Source organism: Triturus cristatus, chromosome 2_1 (genome assembly GCF_964204655.1).
Source record: "Triturus cristatus chromosome 2_1, aTriCri1.1, whole genome shotgun sequence".
In the NCBI taxonomy this organism is placed as follows: Eukaryota; Metazoa; Chordata; class Amphibia; order Caudata; family Salamandridae; genus Triturus; species Triturus cristatus.
The window spans coordinates 423,578,585-423,598,823 of NC_140581.1; the positions used below are offsets into that span (position 1 = coordinate 423,578,585).

The following is a 20,239-nucleotide window of genomic DNA, read 5'->3' on the forward strand; positions in this document are numbered from 1 at the left end:
AGTACCCCCCCTGTATGAAGACCAAAGTGAGTCTTGGGATCAACTCAAGAATAAGTGCATTGATTGTCTATCCAAGTACAAGGGGACGGGTATGGTGATTGCTAACGAAATCTTGATGGTGCGACGGGTGGGATGGGTAGGACCCTCGACTAAAAATAGTATGGGCGACTGTATAGTTGTGAATTCCTTCTCTGGTGAAAGGTATATTAAAATGTAACATTAACCACTTTAGCACCCCAACGGCTATAATTTCACTACCACTTGGCTTTTTTTACAGACCATCTCAAAGAATTAACCATTCAGCCATTTCGATATATCCTGTACATAACCGGTTTGCTGCCCTGTCTGATTTAGAGGGACAGGACTGACTACTGAGCGAATCTTCGAATATTGTAGTACAGTCCCGGGATACATTAATGGTTAATCAGGCTACGATTAAATCCAGCCCTATCGGGAATTTTCAAATGGCCCGCCCGGTAGAACTGTCGCTTTTCTGCCCTCTCACCAGTGAACCCATGTCTTCTGATCAACATCTAAAAATACTAAGCTGGAATATCGCTGGTCTAAAATCCAAAATGAACATAGTAGAGTGGACCAACATGGTTAGCGGTTTTGATGTTTTGATGTTTCAGGAGACTTGGAGCACTAGTAGTTTGCTTCTTGAGGGTTTTGTCTGCTACAATAGTACTGCCTTTAGCCCTGAAGTTGGACGACCTAGTGGGGGATTATCCACATGGATAAAGATTACTGCAGGAAGCAATACCAAACCCTTGGAAACAAATGATAGTCACTTTCAGGCCACACTCTATTCGAATGGGATCACATTATGTTTTATACATTTTTATAATAATGATTTTAGATCACTGCCAAATAGGAATTTTATTATCTTATTTGATTTTATTGATAACATGTTAGAAGGAAAAAGGTTTGGCAAATTAGACGAATTTGTTTGGGGGGTGATCTTAATGCGCATTTGCACAAAAGAATGGATAATATCACAGTTACACCTGTCCCGGTAATTCCGTGTAAAAGAGGGGAAGAATCGCATAATCATTTATCGACTAGGGATTTAACCAACGTTATGGAGAAAGTTGGTTGTATGTCTGACAAAGGCCCATTGCCTACCTTAGAGGTCGTGGTTGTTCATCGACCATTGATTATGTTTTTATATCATCATCCCTTGAGAACTGTTTAGTTAAGGCTGAAGTTCTCTGCACTAGCCATAGTGGCCACAACCCAATTTTGACAACCATCAGATTTGTTAATAAATTTAATAAATGGAAAGAAATAGGGGCAAAGAATCTGGTTGCATCCACTGACAAACTTAAAGTAATCTGGAAGGGCATAGATAATAAGGCCCTATTCACACGAATCATAAAATCCTATCCCTTACTTGTGGAAACGTGCCTGTCTAGTGGATGCCCTGATACAGAGATCATTCAGGCCTTTACTGGGTTATGTGGTGGCATCAAACAGGAAATTTCTAAACCTGTTAGGAAACAAAGTAAGAACCCTAGATGGTTTAATGGGATTTGTTCACGGGCAAACCGTGACCTTCGCGAGGCATTAGCCGCAAAACCCAGGGATATGACTTTGGTAAAGCCTTGAGAGGATGTTATAAGAATGTAATTAAATTGCGTACCGAGGAGATATTGAAGGCGAGGTGGGACTCCCTTGTATGCACTGCTGCACTTAAAGATGTAACTGGGTTTTGGGGTGAGGTGAAAGCTATGAGGTCCATGGGATCCAATGTAACCCCTATTAATTGTAACATACCTAGTAAGTCATGGGAGGAGCACTTTGCAAGAATATATACAGCCCCAGCAATAACTACTGACTTTCTTTGTCCAGCTAATAAGGTTGTTATATCAATAACCGGAGTTGAAGATGCCATAAATCAAAGTGTAGGGAATAAAGCCCCAGGCCCTGATGGGTTATCAATCGACCTTATTAAATCTGAACCCGATTTCTGGTCCCCTTTACTTTGCAATGTTTTTAATAATCTGTCCAACACTACAATTACGAAAACCTGGTCAACCAGTATCATCGTGCCCATCTTTAAGAAGGATGATAGATCCAATCCTAGTTGCTACTGTCCTATATCCTTAATAGATAACACTCTGAAGATTTTGGGCAGAGTGATTTTTAATAAAATCAGGAATTGGGCAGAGGATAACCAAATTTTAAATTCTTGTCAGCTGGGATTTAGAAGCAATGTGGGAACCGTAGAACAGTGTCTGAATCTAAATCTTATATTAGGCAAATACACCATCGCCAAAAAAGTCCCTTTGTATTTGGGTTTTATGGACTTATCGTCAGCTTTTGATCTTGTCAATCGATCACGATTATGGGAGATTCTTTTAAATTACGGGCTGGATAAGACACTTGTTTATTTTTTGGCACATTTGCATAGAGACCTAAAAGCTCGGGTAAGGATAAACAACGAAGGAGAGGTCTCCGGGGATATTTTAATTGGCAGGGGGGTCAGACAAGGTTGTGTCTTGGCCCCCCTACTTTTTATCCTTTATATAAATTAATTAAATAAATCCCTATTTAAATCTACATGTGATGTACCGAAAATTAATGGCAAACTACTCCCCGTACTTTTATATGCGGATGATGCGGTCCTGATGGGCCGCACGCCTAAAGCACTCCGCATTTTAATCACGGGTTTTGTTTCTTTTATGGCAGATTTGGATATGTTCTCCAAAAGCTACGTGGTATAGGTCATAGGTATGTTGGCGCCTCCAAGAAATTACACATTTGTTTCCTGTTTCTTACTACTATAACGGTGCTGTAAGGTGTCGAGAACCACAAACTCTACAGGGGGAAGCAAACGCTTGGCACAACTCGTTACAAATCCCCAGCACACGTGAATATAAAATTTCTAACGTTTTTTTCGTGTTTGTGAGTAACAAATACAATAGAAAAAACAATTCGAAGAGTCATGTGTCAGGTCTTCTTCTTTTTCCTTTTATTTCAAGAAGCTTTCAAGAGAAACATCACAGTCACAGCCAACACGTGTTTCGTCGTAAAGGGAAAGTAGTCCCACGACTTCCTCAAGGCTGTGCAAGTAAAAGACAATAATAAAATATATATATATATATAAATATATATATATATATATATATATATATATATATATATATATATATATATATATATATATATATATATTTGGTGCGCAGATTAAAGTGCATAGTGCAAAATGATTCGCAAGTGCTCAGCCTGACGCGTTTCGACTGCCCCACGGCAGTCTTGATCACATGTATATATAAAAAAAAACAAGCTATGGCATCAAGAACTTCAACAAAGAGGGGTTTCTCGTCATTAATATGCAGCCGTCACAATCTGGACAGAGAAGGAAAATATATAAGAAACTCAAGCAATGTAAAATGTTTAATTACAGATCTTACAGATTATATTAAGAACAAAGCCAACCGTTTAAGGCGAAATCTGAGGAGACTATGACCCAAAAGAGATGGAGAGAGAAGGAAAACCAAACGTGACGATACCGCAGGTTGCACATTCTTGTATTTTGTGTGAAATAAGTGAAGACCGTTCCTTCGCACCGTAAGAAGAGGTGAGCCTTAAACCAGCATGCAAACCGGTGATATCTTTCACAACAATCAGACCCCCAAGGCCAAGCATATTTACCTAATTTCTTGTTCAGTTTTAAAACTGTTAAGTAAAAAGAGAAAAAGCACCGAAAGAACAAAAGAAACCATATCAGAAAATGGCCAAAAAATTGTGGCTGAATCTAAACGTCCTGTTTATGAGCAAGACAAATAACCTACTTTAAATGTGGTTCAAATTCCAGACCACACGGGGATCTATTTTCGGACGGGGATAAATCGGAATTTCTCACTTAACTTTCCACGTACGCAGTAGTCTGTGAGATATGAAAATAGGCCCGTGATTACTCGTATGGAGTACAGGTCCCTTCAGTAACAAGCTAAAAACGCAATTTCTTGCCCCAATCTTTAAATACTTAATGGCTGCGTAAATTAGATCAAACACGCCCAAAGTCGAATCGAAATTATACCGCAGAGTTCATAACCCAAAATTCAACGAGGCTGTTAATCGCTAAAATTAACCACAATAATCAGTGTATCCTCTTACCTCCCGGTATGGATGTGTGTATTATGCCCCCGTCCTCACGATCAGAAAAAAGGCGGCTCGGCTGAGTACAGCAGCCCGTATCCCGAGTGTCTCCGTAATGCCTAGGAAACCATCTCGGCATATACACTTCCGGACGACGCTAAACGTATCGCGTCAGAGTCCTAAAACTAGAGAAAAGACTCAGTGGAGTCTTCCCAAACTGGTATTTCTCTATATTCATTTGAATGTGAATCACTATTAATTCAGATTCCATTGCTTGCAAAAACCAATAACTATAAAAGTGAATCCAAAGATAATAAAATATGAGAGGAATTTCCTATCGTAATTAGGCATGCAAACCACGTGTACGTGTCCCGTATTTGCCAAGCCCGTCTCTAATTGGTCATTCCAAAATAATGCCACGTATGTTTCAGAGCTCACGATCGTAGTGTGTTAAGTGAGAATACATTGTACAATGATACGGCTAACCTAACATGTTGTTTCTTAGTAGTGTCGCGTGTGTCCCAAGTTTCGTGCCCTTGAATCTCTCCATCGGTTGTGGTCATTACAAAAGTGTTATGTAACTTCCAAATACAATATGTCATTAAAATTATATGCAGATGCTACATCATGATATCAGATTTAGAGATAAGGCTATACATACAGTTGAACATAGACATCAAACATTTTGTTTAGGGTCCTACAGTAAATTTTCTCTATTGCGTCAGAGTCAAGTCGTAGTCCACCAATATATACAGTGACTTGCATTCAATCTCAGTTTGCCACTGAACACGGATGATTCTCATACCTGGAAGGAAAATGAACTCACATCCTATCTGCCTAGGAAGTAATGTAGCTCATGATCAATATTTAAGCCACACTCTGTGCTCCTCAATTTCAGAATCCATAGTGCTTCCTTTCGTCTTAATGCCAATTCCCTATTTCCACCCCTTGGGTGTCTAGGTATGTGGTCAATTCCGTAAAATTCAAAACATCTGTTAGTAGTCTGTTCCGAACAGATAGATGTGTGCTGCTATGGGGTATCTCATATCCCCATTTTTTACTGCCTGTATGTGTTCCCTGATTCTGTCCCGTAAAGGCCTGATAGTGCTGCCAATGTATCTCTTTCTGCATTTACACTCTATGGCATAGATTACAAATTTGGTGAGACACGTAATATTGGACCTGATTTTATATGTCTTCCCACCCGGGCCTTGGAATTCAGTAATTCTCGAGTGTGCCCACTTGCATGCCATGCATTGTCCACAGCCAGAAAACCCGCATGAATATTGGGTCAGCCAGTTTTCTCTATTTCTAGGTGTAGGGTAACTAGGGCTCAGAATATTTTTTAGTGAGCGACCTCGTCTGTAGGTGATATCTGGTTTGTCTGTAATGGCTTCTCTCAGTAGGTGCCAATGTTTATTGAGGCTCCGTCTAAGTATCCCTGACCAGTTGTTAAAACCAGTGACAAGCCTGATCTTATTCTCGTCTTTTTCAACCACTGTTCGTTCTTTCAGAGTATCTGCCCTTGTGACTGCGTCAATTCTGTGTTCAGCCCGCCTCAGAGTCTCTTGGTTATACCCTCTGTTCTTGAATCTAGCAAGGGTGCCCTTTTTGTGTGAATCAAAATCTATACTGCAGTTGCGTCTCACCCTCACTAATTCTCCATAAGGGATAGACCTTATTTGGTGCTGTGGGTGCGAGCTAGATGCGTGGAGTAGAGAGTTGCATGCAGTTTCTTTTCTAAACAGTCTACTCTGTAAGCACTTATCCATCACATAAAATTCTACATCCAGAAATGAGATATTCTCTCTACTCTGTTCAGAAGTGAAATGAATATTGTGTTCATTTGAATTAAGATATCTGATAAAGTCAGTTAGTTTAGTCTGAGACCCTGTCCATATCATAAAACAATCGTCTATGTATCTTCCCCAATACAATATGGAGTCATTCCATTCTGTGCCCGATGGACCCCAGATTCTCGTCGCCTCGAACCATCCCATGAAGAGATTGGCGTACGAGGGAGAAAATCTGGAACCCATTGCGACACCTTGTGTCTGTCTATACCAATTTTCTTGGAATAAAAATACATTGTTGTCCAGTAACCATGCCACCATCTCCATTAGCATTTCAGTGTGACTCCAAGCATTTGCCGAGCTGTTATTTAGCATTCTTCTGACAGCCATCATCCCCACCTCTCTCTTGATGCTGGTGTATAACGCCGTAACATCAAGGGTCACCATAATCATATCTTCCTCCCAGTTGAAATCCGCCAATGTGCTAAGGATGTGTTTAGTGTCTCTGATGTATGATGGAAGGTTTACTACCATAGGTTTGAGAAATGTGTCTACGTACTCTGATATTCTCTCAGTGGGACCCCCAATGCCCGATATAATGGGTCTTCCTGGGGGAAAAGGTAACGCCTTTATGAATCTTTGGTAGCGTGTACAGGCATGGGAATCTCGGCCTGTCCACTTTCAAAAAAGTCAGTTCATTATTAACAATCAAACCCTGTCCATGCCAACGTTTCAGGTGTGTGTTAATATGGTCCGTAAGGACCCAAATCGGGTTAGTGTGTAGTGGCTCATAACATTCTTGATTGGCAAGTTGTGAAAGGATTTCATTGTTATAGTCTGTACTGCGCATAATCACCATGTTGCCTCCCTCTGCCTCGCGTATAGTGATGTCATAGTTGGTGCTTAGCTCCTTTAGGGCAGCACGTTCATTAATAGATAGGTTGTCTGACTTGATTTTAGATATAGTGTTCCTGTCATCATGTTTATCTAGATCTGCCAGTACCAATCTGTGAAATATATCTATATTGTTGCCAGCAGCCAATGTCGTAGTCCCTTTGGACTTCTCCTTTAAGTTGCTAGAGATATTGTAGTCAGTAGTGATATCTAAGTCTCTCATAATAGCATCCGCAGTCATCACTTCATCTTCACAATCCGTTATTGATAAAAGCAGTCTAGTGTCTAAAATGTCTTGTATTGAATTCACATCCAACGGAGACATACCCAAATGCTTGTTCATTCTTTTATTTCCAACATTAGTAGACTCAAAATGTTTCTTTAATTTCATGCGCCTAATAAATTTAAATAGGTCAATCTTGACATCACATACATTTCCAACAATTTTCGGGCAAAAACTAATTCCCCTAGTTAGCACAGAAACAGCATCATCTGAAAGTTGTATATCAGTCATGTTAATTATGTTAACATTGTCTATTTCCTCCGGTCTGATTGTTGTGAAAGATATCACCGGTTTGCATGCTGGGTTAAGGCTCACCTTTTCTTACGGTGCGAAGGAACGGTCTTCACTTATTTCACACAAAATACGAGAATGTGCAACCTGCGGTATCGTCACATTTGGTTTTCCTTCTCTCTCCATCTCTTTTGGGTCATAGTCAGCTCAGATTTCGCCTTAAACGGTTGGCTTTGTTCTTAATATATTCTGTAAGATCTTTAATGAAACATTTTACATTGCTTGAGTTTCTTATATATTTTCCTTCTCTGTCCGGATTGTGACGGCTGCATATTAATGATGAGAAACTCCTCTTTGTTGAAGTTCTTGATGCCATATCTTGGTTTTTTATATATATTTTTTTATTTTTTTTTTATTGTCTTTTACTTGCACAGCCTTGAGGAAGTCGTGGGACTACTTTCCCTTTACGACGAAATACGTGTTGGCTGTGACTGTGATGTTCCTCTTGAAAGCTTCTTGAAATAAAAGGAAAAAGAAGAAGACCTGACACATGACTCTTCAAATTGTTTTTTCTATTGTATTTGTTACTCACAAACACGAAAAAAACGTTAGAAATTTTATATTCACGTGTGCTGGGGATTTGTAACTAGATTTGGATTTGTGTACCAATTTAAAAAAATCATACATTATGTCTTGCGGGCCCAAAAAACATTGTATCGATCATATAGTATCAGGAGACGATGTCCTAAAAAGCACTGGCACTTTTCCTTACCTGGGTTTAGTTTTTTCAGATTCTGGATCATGGTCAGCACATGTGGCTCATGGTAGAAATAAACTCGGTAAGGCAGTTAATTCAATCATTAGCCTACGACAGCCAAAGGGGGCTGAGGTTGTGATACCTTTACTACAGATCTATAAATCACAATGTCTACCAACCGCAACCTATGGTGCCGAGGTGTGGGGGTATACAAACTGCAGTGGTATCCAAACAGAAGAAAATAGATTCTGTAGAAAGGTTCTAGGGGCCCAAATCTCATCACCCTCTTACATATGCCATAAAGAATTAAACTTGTACTATGTCGAGGATTTTATCAAATCTCGGCCAGCATTGTTCTGGCTAAAGATATGGCGAAACCCGGCAGCAATTCTAACTCAGGAATAATCAATGATTGCCTTAAATGCGACAGGGGTAGTTCTATACCCTGGCTTAGCGCTGTTAAGAAAAGTCTAGTTAGTGTGAAACTGGAATATATCTTCTCCCTTCCCCTAAATATAGATGGCATGAACACAAAAACTGTGAGAGAGGCACCGTATGATTCATTCCGAAGGGAAAGAGGACACACGGAGCTCTATAAATCATCAATAATGAGATATATTTCCATTTTGACACGCCCAGGCAATAAAAACGACATGCCACAGGAATATCTAAAGAAAAATATTGGAAGATGGAACAGGAGCTTGCTTTTTCGCCTCAGGGATGGGAGCATAAAATACTCACTCTGCTTCCCACTAGGCTTTAACAAAAATCTAGAGAACTTGTTCTGCCCATGCGGAAATGGTCAAAAACAAACAATTTTACACTTCCTGTTCTTCTGTAATTTTTATATCAGATACACTAAACAGTATTTGATCTCTTACTTTAAGTCACATGCTATCATTGATTATAAACTGGCATTTGATGAAACATTGCGGCTAGGAAGTGATGATATGATTTTCAGAGTAAGTTCATTCTTGCAATCTGCGGTACGTTCACGAAACACTATGGATACCCTATAGATCGCATCTTATCTGAGGCCCTTATATTTAAGTTTAATATTTACGGACCACTAATTTGTACATTGTTAAAGCTAGGTTTGTTGTCTGCATAGTGTACATATTGAACTTGTTAGCACTTTATTGTTATTTTGCATAATTGTTTTGTGTTATTTAACGATGCTGATTTGACAAATCCTACTCGTTTTCTAACTTGGAGGTGATGATTTGCATCTAAAGACATTTTACATCTAATGCTTTTGGATTGCCAATTTGCACAAATGTAACAGTTGGTTTGACGTTCACATGTCGTACACATTGAACTTATCTGCACTTTATTGCCATCTTTGCACATTTGTTCATGCTATTAATAATGTCGTCTTGATATCCAATCTATTTTTAACATGTGTTTTATGTTATTGTATATTTATATCCTATTGGTGATGATGACTTGTACTTTTATGGATATTTTATATCCGAATAAAGACCATTTGACTTTGACTTGACTTGAACTTAGTTATACGACTGAGAAGAATATTGTTCAACCTTATCTTCAAATGCAAGTTGAACACAGTTTAGAATGACCGTTTATACATTTTTAGAGTGAAAGCCTAACTTTATTTAAGGGGCAGTAGGGGAAAGTGGAATATTAAGTCTACTGAACAACAACATTATAATTTTTGCAATAACAGAATTCTAGATTTCGGGTGTGTCTGTTCAAATGTATTGGTGTTGCACCATTAAATATTAAGACCGATGTTCCTTAAGTGATTAGCTCGGGTGAGACAAAGAACCTTGTCTGAATAGCTCTTTCTCCTTCTGATTGCTAAATAATTCATTATTTTAGAATATTTGTAATTAATTAACTCGAAATTCAATTTTTAATTGTTGTAAGAATTGTTTGATCCTTTTGAGACCAAAATCAGAACAAAATGTAGAAATAGAAAATTATTGATATACTGGATTTAATTTTAATCACTTATAATGGCTCTTGTTAGTATTCTATTACATATGTTTTTACCCGTCTACTTTGTCATCCACCTTGTGTATTCATTTTACCTTGAGTGGTTTGTATCAAAATTGCTGTTTTAGTCCGACCGCTTACTAACAACTGCTCTGATGATTTCATGTTTTCCATTTTAGTAATTTGAGAATTGTTTCCCCATAAATGCACATTGGTGTAAGAGGCATTGGTGTGTTTCTGCATTCGTGTCCTGACTTTTTTCTGAAAAGCTTCTGAAATATCACTAAGACGAAGGCAGAATTGTAAAGGATGGACAATTAAATAAAAATAACTGCAATCCGCTATGATCCTTTAATATTGTGTCACTTAATGTAACTACAGTCAGCTGTCTGATACAAGGTCATGGTGATGGTTTATTATGTCATGGGAAAATTAATAGAAAATCCAGTCAAGGATAGTGTCATAAGGTTGATTATGGAACCTTTCATAGAAACAACAGATTGCTGCAAAGACGCAGTCAAGAAGAGTAGCAAAAAGATAAGTAAAAAGGCAGTTCAAAAAATGTTTTTTCACTTTTAAGTATATTTGCAGCTTCAATAAAGCATTCAGTGTGTACTGGTTTGTGTAATCTCACATCCACTCAGAGACTTTATTCCCTATGTAAATACACTTGCAATGAAAAAAAACGGTTCACTTCCCCTTTACGGTTAAATGTATGCATCAAGCAATAGTGGATATATGAAGTAATATGCATCAATGAAACCTTTAAGTATGTTTAAAAAAAAGAAGTATATTTACAGCTTCAAAACTTTTTTCTTTCCATTCCCACTGTTCAGACTCATTTCGCAAGATTCAGTGGAACCAATGTGGAAACAGACTTTGTGGAGGTGCCCTCACAGATGTTTGAAAACTGGGTCTGGGAAAAAGAGACTCTCAAACAAATGTCTAAACATTATAAAGATGGGAGCGCAATTCCAGAAGATTTGCTTGAAAAACTAATTTCCTCGAGATTGGCAAACACAGGTACTTTCGGCTATATGTGGATCTCCTGTTATAGTTGTTATAACAAAGACATTCATGTATATTGTTGTCAGTGGGGGCTGAGGGCCAGAATACAAAGCATTTGTTTGGTGCGAATCCGCTCATTTGGGACCGAGTTTTTTTTCTCCAAATGTACAAACGCCAAACTGTGATTCAAGCGATTCCCAATTTGGGTGTATGACCAAAAACAGAAGGGGTTTTTGGAAGAGGCGTGTCCCTTCCAAATGGGGGAATCTGAATGGTATGTGCTAATGTTTTTCGTCCGAAAGGCTGTCACAAAACTCAAAGACCTATTCACAAATAGCAAGATGTCCCCTTGGGACGCTCTCCCCCTTGAGAATGTTTAAAAAAAAAAAAAATTTTAAGAGCAGGCAGTGGTCCCATGGACCAGTGCCTTCTCGTAAAAAATAAAGATTACAAATTATTTTCTTTCTTTTTAATGGAAAACAGGCTGCATTTGTTTTTTGAATGGTTTTTTTTATTTAAAAGCTATTACAGACATGGGGGTCTGCTGACCCCAGCAGAGATGGCAGCGAATCCTTATAGGTCACTAATTGCGACCTATCTCATTAGTATTCATGAGATGGGTCTATTTGCGACCCACTATGAATTGCTAATTAGGAAATAAGGGCCAGATATAACTTTAGCAGATTATTAATAGCGATTACTAAATAGCGGTTCGATAAAAATCGCTATTTGGTAACCTCTATTTCTAATGTTAGTACATCTGGCCCTTTGTTTGGTGATTGCATGATTTTACTGCAATGGCTGGATTTTGGGACATGGTGATGAATGCGTACATTTTCAAACGTTTTGACTACAACACATCTTTCTGCACACAAACCCTGCTAGTAACTGCTTGCAGTGGTCACTATAGTTGCACATTGTGTTCATGAAGTGACTCAGGAGATAGTTTGCCTGGCTTACAGCCATCTCGGTCGCATTGCACATTGGCAAGAGCCACCCAAGGTCTTTGTATGTTCACATTGATCCTCATCGCCACTTACTCGAGCAGTTTTCACTGTGCATACTGCAGTAAGATAAACACAAGAAAACCTTGTGATATGATGAACGGGTGACTCATTCTTGCCACAGCACTGTCACCTGTAGCACTTAAGTGAATGAGGGACTTCCTACTCTCTGCCTTCAACTATTAAAAACGATCTCCTTCACCCGAGATTGGAATACTCTCTCCCACCTTTGTTGTAAAGTATTATTTCCTCGGCTTCTCCTTTGAAACCTTTCTTCCTTCCATCTGGACAATGTTTCATCCTGGAGCAATCATGCTCCCCTGTGCCGCTGTCCCCTTTTGTTTGTGCATTTATGCCACAAATGCATCTGCAGCAACTCCTAAGCCAATGCAAGGCCTTCCAATATACACAATGCTGTTATGTTAACACCTCTTTGCCTCCTTCCAAAGGTTTTTCCTCCTCTTCTTTGCATTGTTAACTTTGGATGTGATGTGGCCACCAGAGCATTTATTTTCTACCCAATCACCTCTAATAGTGTTTGCTGATGAGAGTGAGTTGTTTTATGAGAGTTAGGTCAGTGCAACTTTGCGTTGTATTTGGAGACCACCTGCGATAGAGAATACATTGAGCTCTTCCATGGAAAAATTATCTTTCCAAAGCCACTGCCTTGCTCATACATTCACACTGGCTTGGCACCCAGTAACTCCGCCTTCATTTTTATTACTTGCTCAAGGCCGACTGCTCTCATGTCTCAACATGGCTCTGCCTAATTGTCTACTGCTGAGCAGCACCAGATGGTAACTGTGGCAAACCTAAGCTCTTTGGTGCTTTAGATTGAATGATTCTGGAGCCTGCTTTGCACTCCAATTTATGACTTCCTGCTTCATACAGCACTTCTGTTAGACATACCTTGTTTCTGCCAGTGGAAACTTCATATGGGTGGAAATAATGTCATTTCCAGATAGAAGCGTGAATGTTACGGTAACAATGATTGTCCGTCATAGGAGCTGATGCAGGGCAATTTATTGCTGATAGCAATGTATGTCTTCTAATAGTATTTTCTGGCATTTTTCCATAGATATATAATGACAATTTACTAAAGTGGTATAATAGGTAACTCATTCAGAGAGAAAAAGCAAATCTATGGTGAAGGTATGAACTGTATTAGCTGGAGAATAACAATGTAGGGGCTTTCCAAATGATGCTGCATCCTTACCAGTGTCTTGGTGCTGGTTTATTTAACTATTAGTAATGAGGTTGATTTTGACACAAAGCCAGTCCTCTAGGACTTTTGCAGTAGGTTGTTATCAAAACGTATTGTTGTATTTCTTTCCTGGTAAATCACAGTGCTTTGTGCTATAGACATCCAGTAGTTTTCCTAGCAAGGCTGTCAAGATGGCAGAGTGAGTTAAACACTTTTCGCTGACATCTCTTGTAAATTGCAGGTGAGCTGTTGGATTGCCATCAAAGCGTTAAATTGGATAATAGTAATACCTGTTAGTTGCAGTTCCTAGAAATGGCAATTGTGGCATGAAGCGCTTAAATAAAAAACAAGTAGTTGTATAAAAGAATTGAATTAAACTCTTAAGAAACCACAGAGAATGATAAATATATCACTAAGAAAAAAGTTGTACAAAGAATTGATTGCCACAGACAACTCAGGCTGTGGAGTTGGATTGATCTACCAGTGATCTGAAATAAGACACCCAGACACTGACTATTCTCCACTGTCCCCAATTTAGGATCCTAAGGATACATTCTAATAAGCATCATAACACATACTTTGCATGAGGAGGTGATCTCAGAATCTAAGTTTATAGGGTATCCTAGAAATAGGCATATTTACCAATATGATTTTATTCATGTAAACCTTTTTGTTGGGAAAGTAAATTGCATTTGTTCTAACCCAACAGGTCTTCTGACACTCAGACAGATTGTTTTGAGTAAGGTGGACCAGTTCGTTCATACAGCTTCATCGGTGGACACTGAAAATGTGTATGCCAAGCACTGCGAGGAGATTCTGGGGATCTCTGCCACTCCAGGTATGTAGTTGAAATGATTAGCTATGCGCATCATGAGTACTGTAATACAATCATGACGGCAGGAGTTCCACACATGACATGACTAATTACAGGTTGTTAGAAATTGTCATCTTTTGGGTGGTATTACCCCAGATTTTTTGCCTTGACTATTTTTGTTGGCCTTGAAGCTCTGTGCACTTTAACCCTGCTAACCAGAAGTAGAGTGCCTGTGCTCCCGCTTTAAACATGGTAAGTTGGTATATACTTGATTGATTTATTGAATTTGCCTGTTAGTTCCTAGTATATAGTACCAGCTGTCCCCAGGGCCTATACATTAACATTTATCAGTAGACTGCAGCACTAAACTACAAATTTGACCTGCCAAAATAACTCCTTTTTGACAGGCCTACCCTTCTTTTTAAATATTAGTAAGTCTCTCCTAAGTATGTCTTATTGTTCATAAAGCAGGGTACATGGTTTATAAAAGTAAGACATGTAACATTTTAATATTAAACATATCCAGACAGTAACTAGCACTTCAAAGCTATTTTTACTGTAGCAGGGTTGACTGTTTTATAGGAACGCATTGGAATAGTATACTAAGTTTAATAAATGGTATCTTTGCCTGAAAAACATCTACAAATTTAAATTTTAAACCTTTTAAAATATTTATTGCTAGACCAATTAATTTTGGAAGGGGTACTTTTAGAAAGTCTTAGACTTAGTAATTACTTTATTTGGTCTGTTTTGTAGTCTACAGATCATAAAAGTACAAAAAGATATAAATACATGTAAAATCATTTTAAGAAATAATAAATCGAATTCAATTACAACCCAACAAATTAATTAGTCACAGTAAAAAATTACAACATCATCCAAGTCCTTTAAAAGCCGCTAGGAAATATGTAAACATGTTAAATGATAATTTCAATAATAAAAACAGTGCAACAATCAATCATTCATATATAATCCTTAAAATAACCCATCCATAGTTAGTCATTAAAATAACTAGTTTAACATGTATTATGTGCAGTGGGAGCTAAAAATGTTCCTTCTTCTTAAGCATGCTTGCAAAAAAGAGGCTGTCACAAAACCGATATTTGGATCCTGGAGTTGTTTTATATACAATAATGCCGGACGACATTGCCTAATCTTGAGCTTCTTTAGGATTGGGAGCATAAATCAAACTCTTTCCTTCTTGTAGAACCCACAGAAAAAAAAGGTGTGAAGGTCTGACTATACCGACTCCCTGTCACATGGGCATGCCGACAAGTCCGAGCTTCTATACCTTCTTGATGGATGCCCTAACATCAATGTAATTGATAGGGGCGCTAGAGAGCCCGGAGCAAAATGGCCGCACACTCTGGAGCATGGGCTGATCGCCTTGTTCCTGGTTGGCGCGGAGGTGCGGCTGCTGTGGCTCTGCGGAGGTCGCTACACTCTGGGACATCTGCCTGGCCCCTGGCGCTCGGAGGGATCGCTGGCGCTGCCCCCCGCTGCTGGTGTGCCTGGCTACTGCCTCGCTGCTTGAAGGAAGGACGGGCGGGAGGCCGCCATCTGCCAGCCGGCCTCCGCCTCGGACTGTAGCTGGAAGGCGGGGCTCTGCTCCGGGAGCTCGCGAGCGGCGGGCCGGCACCGGAGGTGAGGTGAAGCGGCGAGAGGCGTGGGGCTGGGCGGGGGCCCTGCGGGACGCTCCGGTGTGCCCTCAAATCTCCGGCGAGTCTGTGGTTGGCGGCTGGTGCGCGCAGCCCTGGGCACGGGCTGCGGCAGCGTCTGGGGTTGCGGCGCAGCGGCCGTCACCTGGCAGGCACCGGGGGCCTCATCTGATGCGCGGTTTGGGCCGACGAGGTGGCGGCTGTGGCTTTGCTGCGGCCTAATTCCGAAACTGGTCACTGCCTGGGAGTGAGCTGCGGGATCTTGATACAGCGCATCCTCGCTAAAGTACAGACTGCTGCAGGGCCTGGGGACAACTGGCCTCTGATGCATCCTACACGGTTAGCTCTGGCCACCCTGCAGTAACGTTGTTCACCTGCCAGTCACTCTCATTGAGGATCTTGTCAAGACGCTGGCTCCATCTCCTACTGCAATACAGGTAGCCATTAAGTGACGTGTGGTGATCTAGCACTGCCTACAGACCCTTGTGTGCAGCGTTTGTGGAAGGGTGCTGACAGCTGCTGCTGGCATATTTAGAGGAAGTTGGGGGCGACTGTATGCGGACTGGCTGGCGGCCTACTCGCCCTGCATGTATTCTACTGGGCCCTGGGTTGCACTTCACACGTGCCAGTCTAACTCCTGAGATGGAGCTGGGGCTGAGGTCACTACTGGCATGGTGAGCGGCTCGCTTCCCTGGTTGCCTTGGGCCGGACTGCTTCTACACAGTGGAGGGCTTTCACAAGGGATAATCCTCTGCGCAGTGTGATTTGTTCCACAACTGGCTGGCGACGTTGGGGACTGCGTTCTGTTAGTCTGGGAGCATTTTGTGCTTGAGGCCGGATCTTGGACTCCGCCACTGGTGTGATCTCTGCAGTGCTGTGGCTCTCTGGGGCTGGATTGTTTCTGTGTGGATTGAGCTGCTTGCGTCCTGGGGTGTGCTGATTCGCTGGTCTCTGGTCCCTCAGGTGGCGCCCCTGGCTGGCTGGATTGGTAGCTAACGGTCGGTCAGCATGGGCAAAGTTGACAAGCAGCAAACCAAATTGCAATTTGAGGCCAGGAAACACACTAAGGCCACGGCGCCCGTCACCTCGGACGCGGAACCTGACCTGGAGGCGGGTGCAACTACCAAACTGGAGCGCATGATGCTCAGTATGCAGCAGAGTCTTCACACTATTGACGCCAAGATTGACCATATTAACATGCGTATGGATACCATGGACTCGAAGATTACAAAGCACGACTCGCAGAGGCTGACCAGCGCATTTCGACTGCGGAGGATCGCGAGCCAGAGAACCAGGTCAGCAGACCTGCTGTAGAGCCAGAGAAACTAGGCCAGCAGAGCTGCTTTAGAGGTAGAGAACCAGGCCAGCAGAGCTGCTCTAGCTGACACTGACTGACACTGATTGACTGACACTGATTGACTGACACTGACTGACTACTCTCTACTACTCTCTCTCTACAACTCACTCTCTACTACTCACTCTCTACTACTCACTCTCTACTACTCTCTCCAACTCTCTCTCCTGCTCACTCTCTCCTACTCACTCTACTACTCACTCTCTACTACTCTCTGCTACTCTCTCTCTGCAACTCATTCTCTACTACTCACTCTACTACTCTCTACTACTCACTCTGTACTACTCTCTGCTATTCCCTACTACTCTCTACTACTCACTATATACTACTGACTCTCTACTACTCTCTACTACTCTCTACTACTCACTCTCTACTACTCTCTACTACTCACTCTCTATTACTCTCTACTACTCTCTCTCCTACTCACTCTCTTTTACTCTACTACTCACTATCTGCTACTCTCTATACTACTCACTCTCTACTACTCTCTACTACACTCTCTACTACTCTCTACTACTCACTCTCTACTACTCTCTCTCTGCAACTCATTCTCTACTACTCACTCTCTACTACTCACTCTCTACTCCTCTCTACTACTCACTCTACTACTCACTCTACTACTCACTCTCTACTACTCTCTACTACTCACTCTATTACTCTCTACTACTCACTCTCTGTTACTCTCTCTACTACTCTCTCTACTACTCACTCTCTACTACTCACTCTCTACTCTCTACCTCTCTCTCTCTACTACTCTCTACCTCTACCTCTCCCTCTCTACCTCTACGCCGCTACCTATCTCTTCCTCTCTCTACACGCACACATATGCACATATATATATATGAATATGCATTTATGTATATGTATGTGTGTATATATATATATATATATATATATATATACATACATACATATATAAACATATATATAATCTGCATATCTATATAAATATAAATGCATGCATACATATACGCATACATATGCATGTTATGTACATGAAAGTTTGAAAAATACTAATAAAAGCAAAGCTTAAAAGCCACCTTATTACAAACAGAATTGCAACTTAAACGAGGGCGAGACCTATTGCATTTTCAATGCTTGTTTACTTTGGTTCCATCAAGAAGGCATTCAGATGTGTCACACATTTGCCATAAATTCTGAATGTTAGCACTCTAGTTGCTCATTAGATCACTGTAGTAAAGCTACTGCTCACCAGGGAAGCCTGCTGCTGGTATTCAAAATGCATGTTTCAAACTGCATGTCAGAATTTTTTAATGAAATAGAAGAGGATTTGAGAAGTCAAAATGTGCCCTAACTTTTCTTTCTGCAGCACTAATCATAATTTCTATGGCAAAATGAACCCCCTCATTGTGTTCCTTTGCAAATTAAATGTTTTAAGTGTTACCACTTTATTCCAATCAAGATGACTTCAGGTGTGCCATACTTTTGTCATAAGTAAGATTGTTAGCGCTCTAGTTGTTCTTTAGAACACTCTGGGACATTCTGTCAATGGGCTATACTTGGGCTACATCTGGGTTCTTTTGTCTCTGCTGGCCATCTTGGGAGACTTATTTGTTATGAAGTTTCCTAATTTCCTCATTTACTACAGGCTCCTCAGTAGGAAATTCTTTCAGTTTTTTACTTTGATTCCATCAAGAAGGCATTCAGATGTGTCACTCATTTGCCATAAATTCAGAATGTTAGCACTCGAATTGCTCATTAGATCACTGTAGTAAAACTACTCCTCACCAGGGAAGTCTGCTGCTGGTATTGAAAGTGCATGTTTCAGTCTGCATAAAATGAACCCCCTCATTTTGTTCCTTTGTAAATTAAATGTTTTAAGAGTTACCACTTTATTCCAATCAAGATGGCTTCAGGTGTGCCATACGGTTGTCATAAGTAGGACTGTTAGCGCTCTAGTTGTTCTTTGGAACACTCTGGGAAGCTGCAGTAGAACACACAGGAATCAACTGACAGTCTCTTGCCTTGTTGGATGTACATGTTTTAGTGAGAATGTCAGACTTCATTCTCACATGACTGAGAAAGATAATGTGAATTTACAGAAAATATGCTCTCAGTTTAGCTTATAGATCACCTTCCAAACCTCTGTGGGAAAAGCATGAGAAAATAGTTTTCTCTCAATCATGATATCCCAGCAGAAGGCTTTTTCACATGGTAAAATCACCTTAGAACATACCACAACTCCTAAAATGAGTATGGTACCATCAACAATTGATCTATAATGTAACTAAAGTCTTAAAACCTTCTATTAACTGCAATGCTTTTTAATGAGGTGCTATCATGTATATTGGTCCCAAGATGGCTGCCAACACTTCTTGGATGAAGTGCTGACAGCCAATCAGATCTCACGATGAGATGTGTGGTTAGGCTCCGCCCAGATATATATGTGATTTTACTTTTGATCTTCTCAGGAACTACTGAACGGATTTACACCATTTAAGCAAAAGGCACATGCCTGACCTGAGGACTACCTCTTTGCCAAATTTACCAGCAGCAGACTTCCCTGGTGAGCAGTAGCTTTACTACAGTGATCTAATGAGCAACTAGAGTGCTACCATTCAGAATTTATGGAAAATTTGGGACACATCTGAATGCCTTCTTGATGGAATCAAAGTAAACAAGCATTGAAAATGCAATAGGTCTTGCCCTCGTTTAAGTTAAAGCAATTCTGTTTGTAATTAGGTGGCGTTTTAGCTTTGCTTGTATTAGAGTTTTTCAAACTTTCATGTACATACCATGCATATGTATGCATATATGTATATGTTTGCATGAATTTATATTTATATAGATATGCAGATTATATTTATATGTTTATATATTCACTGAAAAAACCATAGGTTTCACACACGGTATAGTTACGAATTAGCATTTAAAAAACCTTGCAAATTCACTTAAAAAACCATAGGTTTCGCACATGTTATAGTTAGCTGGACATTTCACTCGTAAAAAACCAATGAAATTCCCCCGTTATAGTTAGTGCAGGCAACTATAACTCACGCGACCGCAATCCTCTGCTGATGACGTCAGATATTACATCACTGTATTTAGACACTTATTTACCCATGTCTTCTTCCATTAATCTTTAGCTATACACATATTACAAATATTTATTTTTCATAAAGACACATATGTCATCAGTGATGTAATATCTGACG

General features: G+C 40.2%; 1 protein-coding gene across 1 annotated transcript in view; it reads left to right on the forward strand.

Annotated features, from left to right (window-relative positions):
- The window catches only part of NLN (neurolysin), a 218,432-nt gene that overhangs the window by 141,549 nt on the left and 56,644 nt on the right, over positions 1-20,239 (forward strand). The window contains exons 10-11 of the mRNA XM_085631838.1: positions 10,858-11,044; positions 13,947-14,075. Of these exons, the coding sequence (XP_085487964.1) occupies positions 10,858-11,044; positions 13,947-14,075 (316 nt within the window). The remainder of the gene's footprint in view (positions 1-10,857; positions 11,045-13,946; positions 14,076-20,239) is intronic.